General features: G+C 40.6%; 1 protein-coding gene across 2 annotated transcripts in view; it reads left to right on the top strand.

The window, feature by feature from the left end:
* The window catches only part of adcy9 (adenylate cyclase 9), a 111,829-nt gene that overhangs the window by 79,028 nt on the left and 19,451 nt on the right, over nucleotides 1-13,350 (top strand). For both annotated transcript variants that reach the window (XM_052022104.1, XM_052022103.1), the window contains exon 5: nucleotides 4,864-4,966. In XM_052022104.1, the coding sequence (XP_051878064.1) occupies nucleotides 4,864-4,966 (103 nt within the window). The remainder of the gene's footprint in view (nucleotides 1-4,863; nucleotides 4,967-13,350) is intronic.

Here is a 13,350-nt window from a genome sequence, read left to right as displayed (position 1 = left end):
GAAATGGCAAATGGAGTTTAATCTGGACAAGCGCGAGGTGTTTTACTTTGGGAGGTTAAATTTAAGAGGAACGTATAGAGTAAATGGCAGGATCCTTAAGAGCATTGATGTACAGAGGGATCTCGGGGTGCAAGTCCATAGTTCCCTGAAAGTGACAACATAAGTAGATAGGGTGGTAAAGAAGGCATACAGAATTTTTGCCACCTTTGGTCAGGGTGTTGAGTATAAAAGTCAGGAAGTCATGTTGCAGTTGTATAAAACTTTGGTCAGGCCACATTTGAAGTTTGTGTGTAGTTCTGGTCACCATATAACAGGAAAGATGTGGAGGCTTTGGAGAGGGTGCAGAAGAGGTTCACCAGGATGTTGCCTGGATTGGAGAGTATTAGCTACAAGGATAGGTTGGACAAACTTGGATTTTCTTCTCTTCAGCATTGGAGGCTGAGGGATGACCTGGTAGAAGTATATAAAATTGTGAGAGGCTTAGATTGGGTAGGTAGACAGTTTTCCCAGGGTGGAAATGTCAAATGCTAGAGACCATAGATTTAAGGTAAGAGGGGAAAAGTTTAAAGGAGATATACAAGGCAAGTTTTCTGTTTTGCACAGTGGTAGGTGCCTGGAACATGGTGTCAGGAGGTGGTAGAAGCAGGTATGATAGCCACGTTTAAGAGGCATTTAGCTGGACATGTGAACAGGCAGGGAATAGAGGGATACAGATCATGGAAGAAGTTTAAATGTTTAAATGAAAGTTTAAATTGGCATTGTGGTCGATGAAGACATGGTGAGCCAAAGGGTGTGTTCCTCCATTATACTGCTCTATGTTCTATAACTGGATCCAAGTCCTAAAACTCCCTCCCTGGCAGCATTGTAGACGTGCCTTCACTAGAAGGACTGCATTAGTTTGAGAAGCTGGCTCATCACCACTTCCTTGGGGGCATTTAAGTTTGGCCGATAAATGATGAACTATTCAGAGCTATAAAAAGAACCAAGTTAAAGACTGAGCGGTGAATAATTGCCTGATGGAGCACAGTATGGCCGCATTGGTATTGTTACTGATAAACAATCCAGAAGTAGGATCCAGATTCACAAGTTCAAATCCTTCCCATGACGGTGAGAAAATTTAAAGTAATGATCCATTGATTTAATTAATGTACTTTTAGGGAATGAAACTTGCTAACCTTATCATATGTGACTTCAGTCCCACTGCACTGTAGGTTTAAGGCCTTTAGAAAGACACATGATCAAGCAGGGAATAGAGGGATAAGGACCATGTGCAGGCAGATGCAATTAGTTTAATCTCTGCCCTCTAGTATTTGACGTTTCCACCCCGGTAAAAGACTCTAGTTATCTACCCTATCTATGCCTCTCATAATTTTATATCAGCTTGTCCCTCAACATCCTTGTATTTAATACTCAAGCAACATCCTGCTAAATCTCTTCTGTACCCTCTCAAGTCTCCACATCCTTCCTGTAATGCAGCGAACAAAACGGCACACAATACTTCAAATGTGGCCTAACCAAAGTTTTATACAGCTGCAACATAGCGACTTGTGATGCCCCTGAATCTATTCATTTGATGAAGGTTTTGGTTATCTGTCTTTGTTTCTCATAGCTTGGTATCAAAATTAGTAATGCTCCTGTGAAGCATCCTGGAATGTTTTGCCACATTAAAGACATTAAAGTGGGGCTCAGCTATTGTAAATAACTGACATCAATCATCCCTGAAGCATCTAAGTTGCACTTGGAGTCCTGTGTGAAATCATGCAAAATATAAACTGATAGCAAGAATAGGCTGCTCCATCATTTCATAAAATCATGGCTGATCTGATTGTGATCTCAGCTCTGTATTCCTGTCCCCCGTATCCCCAACCTCATAACTTTAATTTATCAAGAACCCTTAACTGAATCCCCATCAAAGTTAGAATCTCCAAAATGATTGGCTTATCAATTGGAAATAAAACTTCAGTTTTCCACCATTCCTTCACCACAGTTACTGTAATTTTCTTTTAAGTTTTTGTTGAATTGTATTCTCAGCTCATTTGCTCTTCGATATGTTTGGCCCTGGTTTGTCTTATTGTGCAGGAATATGACTAAAATAATACAGTTTAGAGACCATAATTCATCATTAGGGTTTCTAAATAAATGGCCACAGATCAAAACGAGTTAAGGCACGTGGAGAAACAATTGTGTGAAAGTGGAATATGGTCTCATATTCTTTTAAAGAACAGATAAGTGACTAGTTAGCTGAAGAAATTGTGCTTTATTTAAAAGCAAAATTGATTTGCTATGTGTCTATGATCTTAAGATTGTTCCAGTCACCCTCGTTAAAATAAAAATGTTTCCTGATTGCCATGTTATCCAGAATTCTGTTGGTAGCATGTTTGCCTTTGAGCCATTAACCTGTTATGTTCACTATGGCTATGTAAATGCCAAATTATCTTTCAGTTTTAACTTTGGAGAAAACCTTAAATTTTTGCCATACATGCTTTCAACAAGGCAAGACTATTTCCCCCAAAGTTCTGTTTTTTTTACTCCAGCGTTAGAAAGTTGCAGAGATTTTCAACTGCATTGAGTTTGTCTCTTTCAGGATGTGGGCATTGCTGGCAAGACTGGGCTTTATTGCCATCCCTAATTGAACCTAGATGGCTGTCAGCTGCCACAATGAACTGCTGACATCTTCTGGTGAAAATGATTCAACAGTACATCATTGGCTATGTAGTTTGTGTTTAGATCCAATGAGATGAGGAATGCTGACATATTTCCAAATTGGAATTTCATAAAAATAAACTGCTGGAGGAACTCAGTGGGGCTTGCAGCATCTGTGGGGGGAAATGGACAGTTGACATTTTGGGTTGAGACCCTTATCTAGACTGAAAGATAGAGGGGAGCTAGCCAGTATAAAGAGGTGAGGGGAAAGGGTTGAGCAAGAGTTGGTAAGCAGTAGGTGGATCCAGGTGAGGAGGGGTGATAGGCAGATGGAGGAGGGAAGAGTGGAAACAGTGAGAGAGGCTGGAAGATGGTTAGAGACTACAAAGGGCTGCAGATGATGGAATGTGATAGGAAAGGAAGGTGGAGCATGGAACCAAGTAAGAGAGGTAGGGTGGGCAAATGGGAACAGTAAGGGGGAAGAGAACCAGTGGGAGAATTGTGTGGGTGATGGGCAGATGGAGTATGTGGAGGAGGGGAAAGGAACAGGGGTGTGTAGGAGGAGAGAGAAATGGAACAGGGGAGCAGGTTACATGAAATTGGAGAATTCGATGTTCATGCTGTTGTGTTATAGACTATCCAGGCAGAATATGAGGGGCTGTACCTCTAGTTTGCATTCAGCCTTACCCTGGCAGTGGAGTAGGCCAGGGGCAGACAGGTCGGTGTGGGAATGGGGAGGGGAATTAAATGGCAAGCAACCGGGAGCTCCAGATAGCCATGCAACTGGGATAGTATACAACATGTGTCACGAACCAGCAACAAAAGAAACACACTGAGCATGATTGAGTGTTAAAAACTATTTTATTAATCACTACTTATGATAATACGTAAAATAAAAGTAAAAATGTTAGTATGTTAGAATTCAAAAATGTTAAACCTCGAACGTTAACCCCAAAACTAAACTCTTCGTGTGTGTGTGTGTGTGTGTGTGTGACAAAGTCCCAAACTCCAAGTTCAGGAATGGTTCTTAAAGTTCAGTTCCGCAAGCCCTAAGGTGAAACATGAGCAAGGGCTTCTTCAACAACCACCGTTGTCTGAAGATAAGACGTAGATGTAGAGAAACATAGAGAGAGTAAATACGAAATCCAAATGTTCCATGATGGAACCCAAATGACACTCCAGTGTTTACTCGGTAGTGACTTCCTCACCCCGAAAAGCATCCGAATCGTGGTCGTCCACACACAAATACCTGTTTCCTTCTACAGGTCAGCAACAAAGTGAACTCCACCGGATTACTTCCAACTTCCATACATGGATTTCAGTGGCAAACACAGTTATTGTTTCTCATCCATCGATAGAGAAAACAAGCAGGCTGGTGTCTCTCTCCCTTCTCTCTCTCTCTCTCCTTCTGACTTCTTCAACAACGTCATTACGTCCTTTATCTTCTATTGACGTAAGCACGCCCCACACACACATACACACACACACTCTATCTTAAAGGGACTTTCACTGAGTCCGTAACACATGCTAGAGAACTTGCAGTTGGGTCCCATGTGTTTCGTTCATATCCTTTTAAAAGCTGATGAGAAGTCTTGGTGAGTTGCTGCACAGCATTTTGCAGTTGTTCACTGTAGCCACAGTGGAAGGCATAACTTACTATCCACCTTGTCCTGGACAGTGTAAGTTTCCTGAGTTTTGTTAAAGCTGCATTTCTCCAAGTCACACCCCCCACCACCCAAACCTAGAATAGCCAACCCTTCCTCACCATGCCATCAACACATCCAAATAAAGGATGCCAGCAATTATGGTTGCATTTTTGGGAAATCCACTCACTGCAACTTGGTCCTGTGGTAGTGCACTCTTGAAGGTTATGGGATTAAACAGGTTGGCACAACCTGTGACAATGCGGCACTGCTTTGAGTTTAGTTTGGCTGGTCAGGGGTATGCACTCATATAAAAGAAGCACTAGAATTCAGTAGCTGTTATGAACAAGGCTTATTTGCAGCTGACTTCAACTACAGCTATAATTCTTTGATTTTGGAGCATTTTGTGAGCATCTAAACTGCACAACAGGTAGTTTATAATTGTGTTTGTTCTTTATTCTTAAAATGGCATTTCAGCCATTCCCCTTTTTAGTCTCTTATTACACATTCAAAATATAAGTTATGCATTTTTGCCTTATTGGCATTAACTTAGATTTGACTTTTTCCTTATTTACAGACTAATGGATGAATATTTCTCCAAACCTCCTATTAACAAATTCAGCTTGAATTTCTTGGATTCAAGCCTGGAAAAAGCCTATAGAGGCAGCTATCAAGATGAGGTATGGATGTAACCGGTATTGTTAATTCTGTATTTATTTTGGATTGACCAATGTATTTTGTGTAAATTTTATAGATACTAAGGTATTCCTCAGTGTTATTCCTACCATGCAGTCTGCCTCACTTGAGTACCTGTACATTACAGGATAATGTTACTGAGGTAACAGCGTATCCCAACTTGAATGTGATGTACTCATCTTCAGTTTTTGTCTGTGAAGGAGACCTGAAGAAATTTATTGGTCTGTGGCACCATTCCTTTTGTACCACAGTTTATTTTAACACTTAACATTGGGACAGAGAGCAAAAGTAGAGAATACACAGAGTTTTAGGTTGTCATTGAAATGATGCAAGTGTTTCCCACACATTTAAATTTTGTTCCATATTGGGATCAGAGTGATTACACTCTGGAGGATAAGTACTGTATGATTTTAATTTCTTTATAAGAGTAGTGCCTGAATCAAACTCTAGTTGGGCTTGATGGGATAAGGATTGCTAGAGAGACTGTCAAGTGGTTGAGTTGTGCTGTAATTGGACCTAGCAGTTGGTCACCAGTAAAATAACCTATACCACAGGACTGGTCCCAAAGATGAGCTAATTGGATTACTTCTCACTTTCGAGAAGGACAATATTCAACATTGGGCAGCAATTCGAAGTGATTTAACAGATGTTCTATTGAGAGATTCAAAGGGATTCCAAGTTGTCCTGATTAGATTTGTTTCACTTGGAAGTCCTGGGCTTTGTCTATTTCTGGTAATGTAAACTGAGTACAATCTGGTAAAATGGAGACACAATAGACTGCAGATGCTGGAATCTGGAGCAACAAACAATCTGCTGGAGGAACTCAGCAGATCAGGCAGCATCTATGCAGGGAAATAAACGGTTGAAGACTCATGATGAAAGGTCGACTGTTTATTTCCTTCCATAGATGTTGCCTGACCTACTGAGTTTCTCCAGCACTTTTTGTGTGTTGCTCTAGATTCCACCATCTGCAGAATTTCTTGTCTCTTGTTGCTGGAGGAACTCCGGGTTGAGCAGCTTCTGGGGTGGAGCAAGAGGAGGAATTATGCATCACACACACGCACACTCTGCTTGACCCAATGAGTTTCTCTGACAGATTGTTTTGTGCTGTATGATCTGGTAAAATCTGAGTTGAGACTGAACAGAACATGGCCAGATTTGGAATTTTGTTTCTATTGATCTCTATTGACGTGAATTGCAATAGATTTAAATGATAACATGAGTGGAACATTAACTTTAAGCCAGAACTAATCAACCATTCAGCATTGGGGTCTCAGTTGTAAATAAATTCAGAAGCAACAGGGTTATTTAAAAACAAGCATGTTAAGGTATCTAGTCTAATAATGATACCCGGCATTCGGGTTCTTGGATTCATCGTGGTTCATCGATAAACTCCCGACACTTGAGGTATTGTATTTTTTCCTCTCTGGCTGAGCCTGTTGCCCATTTTAATACAAATACCATGTAATTTGAGTATAACCAGGGACTGACAGAAGCTGTTGTTTGAAGATACTTGTTAGGTGCTTTGCTGGCTGAAGATGCATGAAAATATAGGAGCTAGCTTCTCTAGGTTGCAGAAGCCTCTTAATGTTTATAGAATACACTAACTTTTAACATGTTGACTTTATTAACTGTGCTGGGAAAGTGTACTTGTTATTCAAGAAGCCAATGGGTTAACAAGACATTTGAAAGTTTGCAGTTTTGCCATTTTTAGCATTATATTTTAAAGTATAGTTAAACTTGTAGTTCAGAGCCAGTTCTGTTCGAGGGGCTGGCATCTACTGTGGATTGGGCATCTTGCTAGGCTATTTCCTGTCACTAAGTATCAAAAGTTCTGCCTTTTGACAATTCCATCAGGACCATCCAGATAAACTAGGAAATTGTGCATTGTTCCTGTTGTGATTCCAGGACTGGTTTTGAACTTCATAAATTAGATGGGTGCAGATCCAGTTTCAGTAGTTGGAATGTTGAATTTCTGATGCTTGCCTTTACCTCTCTGCACTAAAGCTGCTTATTTAAATACATTTTTTCTTTGTCTCATTTACTTGTTACAAGGTTGCACACAAGGTATGAAATTACAGGAAAATGGCTGTTTGTACCCATGTGTGGGATTATTCCAGAACTTGAATTTACTATGATGCTTAGCTCTTAACAGAAAGTCTTGTTGGAACATGGCCTATGCAATTGACTCTTACAGACCAATAATTAGGCATTGTCCTGTAGCATAACTGCTATCTGATAAGAATTTTTCTTCCTTGGATCTCTACACCATCCACAAGCTTGGCAAGGAAAATGAAAAAAACTATAGATGCTGAAAATCTAAAATAAAAGCAGGAAAAGCTGGAACAACTTGGGTCAGGCAGCATCCCTGGAGAGAGAAACATTTGACATTTCATGACTGGATGTCTGATGTAGCCTGACCTGAGTTGTACCAGCATTTCCTGTTTTTATTTTGAGGCCAAGCAACCTTTCTGAACCTACGCTGATCTTAAACCAGTTGCGGAAGAGCTTCTCGAAGGAACTAGTATATTTTGTCTTCAGTTGTACTTTTAACCAATCAGGATCGAAATGCGCAGTCAAACACTGGATCTGACAGGACACTGATCCAGTTTGTTCTTCAAATAACTAATTTCAAGTGCTCTCCTAGACACTTTTAAATGTTGGAAACAAATCCTAACCTCGTACTTCCAGACAGTGTGTTTCAGGTCTCCAACATAAGAGCTGAAAGATTCTGTGAATACATTTTCCTCAACTCTCCTGTAATCCTTTTACCAATTATCTTAAAGCTATGGCATCTAGCTATTAAACCATTCTACTAAGGGAAATTGGGTCCTTCCTATTCACCCCATCTAAGTCTCTCATAAGAACATAGGAGCGGTCAAGCCTGCCTTGCCATATGATCTGGTCGTGGTTGATCTGTCCCAGACCTCGTCTGTTTTGGGCCAGTTCCCTATAAGCCTCAGTTCTCTGATCTTTCAAAAATGAATCTAGTTTAAATAGCATAAATGGGTGTGGACTCATTGGGGTGAAGGATCTGTTTCTGTGATGTATGACTGAGAAATAATGCCAGTGATCTAGCCTCTACATTGTTCAAGGGTAGAGAATTTGAGACTAACCACGCTTTGCAGCAAGTTGTTATGAAATTTGTACATAGCAATTAAATATTCCTGTTGCTTTCCCTGTTCCAAAGAAAACAACCCTTGCCTTGCCTATCTCCCTCGTCCTCTGATGTTGGTCTTGCACTGACTGAGACAGGAGAATCTATACTAGCGAATAAGGAAATGATAGATAAATTGAATAATTAGTTTGTATCTAACTTCACGGAAGAGACAGGAAAATCTTGTGGGAATAGTGGAGAACAGCAAGTGCAGAGTAATGTGTAGCTCAAAGAAACTAGCATTAGTTTAAAAAAGGAAAAATTAGTTGAAAAATCCCCAGTAGCTGATGACCTACATCCCAATTTTTGGAAAGATTTTCTAGAATGGTTCACATAGGTTGGAAGGTAGCACATATAATCCTGTTGTTTAAGAAAGGAGGGAAAAAGAAAATTGGGAATAGTTAGCCTAACTATTTATTGTTGGTAGGAAACGTGTTAGAATCTATTATTGAGGAAATGGTAACAGAGCATTTAAAAAATAATAGGGTTGCACAGAGCCAACATGAATTAGGGGAAATCATGTTTGACAAGTCGGTTAGTTTCTTTTGAGGGTATTACTAGCAGAATGGATGAGAGAGAACTGGTAGACATTTGGATTTCAGAAGGTCTTTAAGGTGCCACACAAATTGTTAAACAAAGTTAGAATGCATGACATTGGGGCTACTATACTGCCATGGATTGAGGACTGTTTAATGGACAAAAAAAAAATCATTAGGAATAAATAGGTGAATTTCAAGTTGAGGCCTAATGGATTCTGCAGGGATCTGTGCAGGAGCTCTAGTTCAGTCTATATCAATGATTTGGATGAGTTCAGTGAGGTGGATATGTCAGAGGGATATGGATGGGTAGGGTGAATGGGGGACGAAATGGCAAATGGAGAATAATGTGAAGAAGTGCAAGGTCATCCACTTGGTGGGGGGGGGGAAGAATTTTTAAATTGGAGAGAGTGAAAAATGTTGGTGTTCCTAGATATCCTTGTATGTGAAAGGCAAGATTATTTGAATCCAAGAATAAAGGCCTCTTACTGCACCTGAAATATTGTGTGTTGGTCTGGTCTCCTTGCCCAAGGAAGGATGTACTTGTGATGGTGCAATAAGAGTCATTAGACTGATTCCTGGGATGGAGATGTCTGTCATGAGGAGAGGTTAAGCAGACCAAGTTTCTGCTCTCGAGTTCACAAGGAGGAAAGGTTATCTTTCTTGAAACACAAAAAATTCTTACTGGGCTTGACCAGGTAGATAGAGGGATGTTGTCTCTCCAGGGGGTCAGCCATTCAGGGCTTGGATGAGAAGAAATATGGGATTAGTGCAGGATTGTGAGACTGAAGTACTTCGTGTTGTTTCAACCACCCTATTTTCCTGCTGTGTTTTCTTCAGGAATCTGTTCCCATTCAGTCCTAGGTCCCTCTAGGTATCCCATCAATTATTGGGCACTTCTTGCCTTGCTTGCCCTCCCTCATCCTCATGTTGTGCCCCCTTGGTATTTGCATTTAGTCTGTTTGCCCCTATCGTAGCAACCTTGTGCTTTTCTGGATGATTCTTCTCCATTTTGAGTGGTCACATGTCACATGCCAGGGATTCCTATAAATCAGTGAGGCTTTTACATTTTGTTTTAGGGATACTTTGAGAACATCCTTGAAATATTTTCTTTCCACCTGGAAATCTCTTTGTGACAAAACTTAGCACAATCTTCATTTTATAAGACTGGTCTGGCATGTGGATGATGTGGCCTGCCCATGAATTGTTTGTGTGACTAAAGCCTTAATACTAGGACTGTTGGACTGATAGAAGACACTGATTTTGGTTCACTTGTCCTGTCAATTGATTTAAGATTTTGCAGAAACTGAATTAATATTTTTCCAGCTCTTTGTGTGTGCTATATGATCATGGCTGAGCTCATGCACTGGTAGCAATGGTGATATTGGTCATCCATCCGTGCTTCTGCTGGGAGTGGCACTAAAGAACAAAATCGGCCATGATCTTGAATGGCAAAACAGGTACAAAGGACCAGATGGCTGCTGCTACTTCTATTTTTCATATTCTTACAAGCCTGGGTCATTGCTCCCTCTTGATCTTTCTCACTGCAATATCGCACATCATAAACCTTCAGCTGAAATCATGAAGTTGTAAAGCAGAGAAACAGGCCTTTTTGCCTACCATGTTCACACTGACCACTGTACCTATCTATATTAGTCTGATTTACATGCTTTTGCCATGTAGCCTTGTATGCCTTGGTGATTCGAGTGTTTGCCCAAATGCTTCTTAAATATTTGTAAATCCCCTAAAACAAAGAGAAAAGTAGACAAGCAGAAAACTATTTATATTTTCTCAGTTCCACTTCAGATCAAGATCACCTCAACTTTAAGACATCAATTTACAGTGCAGACGATGCTTGTGTACATTCCCACTCCAGGACTGAGCTCCAAGTTATTATTGGCTCCTTCCTTTGAAGTGTTAAAGTGGATGGGCCCTTCACTGAAGAAAGATCCTCTAACAATCTGCCCCATCACACACTACCCATGTGATTATCAAAGCAGGACCTGGAACATGTGCTTCATTTTGCCTATTGTATCTTGGTTCTGGAGTGGAGCTGGCAAAGTTTGAACAGTTTCCTGTTTGGCTGTAGTCCACCTTCATTTTAGCTGAAGGTTTGTTTATGATATTATAATTTCAGAGAGGAAGATTGGAAAGAGGATAGCAATGACCCAGCCTCATAAGAACATAAAAGAAGGAGCAGGCCAGACAGCTGCTTGTGCCTGCTCTGCCATTCAACAAGATCATGGCTGATTTTTTTTTTGCTATAGTGCCACTTTGCTGCACTGCCCATGTCCCTCAATTCCCTCAATGTCCTGAAACTGTTTATTTCGATCATAGTTTGCATATCATCATGTATCAAATGTAGAATGGTAATTAATTTGAGGGCAGCCAAATTTCAGAAGGATTCTCCATAATTCCCAAGTTAAATTTGAAGATTTTTGCCATATCTCTAAAGGCTGTTTGGTGCTGACTCTCTACATTTTCCTTGGATTTGTCACACAGTGTGAAGACCATGTTCATGGTACCTCTTGATCAGAATCCAAACTGTAACTCGAGCAGCTCTTTGACCATGGAGGAGGCAACTGAGGAGGAATTTTGCAATTAGTTTCCCTGTGGAAGATGGAAGGGAATTTATAGAATTAATTCTATAATTAATACAATTAGACATCTTTCCTGATGATGGTCACTATTAGTGTATCTGAAGTCATCTGCCATGCTCTCCACTATAAAGTGCAAGAATTTGTCAAAAGTGCATCTCTACTCTGTTTTAGTACTTCACAGGTTTGGAGGCCTTGTTGTTTTCCCAATCTTTAGATGGCCCCTTCAACCCCTTGCTTGGTCTCAGCTACCACCAAGATTGTGCCAGATAGTGTTTTGTGGGAGGAAGTTGGACACTGAAGTTGAAGAATGTCTCTAAGGCAGTCTCTCTCTTTCCTAACTGTCAACCATACATACAGTACTGCCAAAAATAATGGCCTCAAAATACAAGTTCAAATTCATTTCTGCAAAACTACAAAAAGCAAGCAGCCTAACACCAAGCCCCTTGGAACCCCACTACCAACTACTAAGCACTGAAATATCCTTTGACTACTTGAATTGTGGATTTGGTTTGCCACTTTTCCCTCGATCCTGATCAGTCTGCTGTGTGCGGCCTGTCAAAGCCATGCTCAGATCCAGTTTTCCAATAGAAACTTTGGTATGTGAAGTAAATGATGTTGGAAGCAGTTGGCATTTTGTGCAATAGCGCTGAGTGTTTTCTGAACAGCTGTTTTAAAAGTGTAAGCAGTTATCCCATTGTAGCTGAGTAAATGCTGTTTCAGAAATCCAGTGAATTGGTGATGGCAGACTAAGGAAAGAATCATGGAGTTCTACAGCATAGAAGCAGGCCTTTCGGCCCCCCACATCCATACTGACCATTTTGCCATTCTACACTAATGCCATTTTCTCACGTTAGGTCTGTATTCTTCTGGGCCTTGCCTATTTAATTACCTGTCTAAATTTCTCTTAAGCATAGCAATTCTAACTAACTTCACCACCTCCTCTGGCAGTGTATTCCAGATATCAATCACTTTGTTTAATAAAAAAAACTCTCAGAAACTCATTCCTCTCACCTTAAAGTTATGCCCTCTTGTTTTTGACACCCCTACCATGGGAAGAAGATTCTGACTACCCCATTTATGCCTCTTACAGTTTTGTGTACCTCTGTCAGGTCACTCCTTGGCTTCCTTCCTTCCAGAGAAACAAACCCAGCCTATCCAATCTCTCCATATCTAAAGTCCTCCAAATCAGGCAACATCTCCTCTGCACCCTCCAGTGCACCCACATCCTTCTTATAGTGTGGTGACCAGAACCACATAGAATATTGAAAGTGCAGTCTAACCAGTGTGTTGTAAAGTTGCAATGTAACATACCAAATTTTATGTTCTTTGTTCTGACCTATCCAGTCATGTCATATGCAGTCTTCATCACCCTATCTACCTGTGTTGCCACTTTCAGGAAACTATGGTCTTGAATTCCAAGGTCCCTCTGTTCATCATCATTCCTTAGTGCCCACTATATGTTCTACCCCTATTTGACTTCCTAAATTGTATCACCTTGTAATTGTCAGGATTGAATTCCATCTGCCAGTGCTCTGCCAAACTTTTCATCTATTCTATATCCTGCCGAAGCCTTGGACAACCTTCCTCACTAACCACACCACAAACTTTCATGTCATCTGCAGACTTGCTGATCATATCTCCTACATTCACATTCAAGTTGTTTAATATAATTATCAGAAGCAATCAGTGTCCCAGCATTCCCTGTGGTACTCCACTGGTCACAGACTTCCAGTCAGAAAACCATTCTTCCACTACTGCCTTCTGCCCCCTTTCACCAAACCAACGTTACATCCTATTAGTCAGCTCAAATTCATTTGAATCCTTAGACCTTCTGCACCAGTCTACTACGTGGCACCTTATCAAGTGCCTTACTGAAGTTCATATAGATGATGTGTACTGCCCTGCCTTCAGTCTTCTCAGTTACCCAAGAAAGTCTATCAAATTAGTGAAGCAGGATTTGCCCTGCACAAAACCATGCTGACTATCCCTGATAACCATGCCTTTCCAAATGCACATCAATCCTATCCCTTAGGAAAATTATTGGAGGAAATCCTTTATCGCTGATATGAGGCTCA

Source organism: Pristis pectinata, chromosome 8 (assembly GCF_009764475.1).
Source record: "Pristis pectinata isolate sPriPec2 chromosome 8, sPriPec2.1.pri, whole genome shotgun sequence".
NCBI lineage: Eukaryota > Metazoa > Chordata > Chondrichthyes > Rhinopristiformes > Pristidae > Pristis > Pristis pectinata.
The sequence above is the reverse complement of the archived record's forward strand: the minus strand, read 5'-3'. Positions and strand labels throughout refer to the sequence as shown.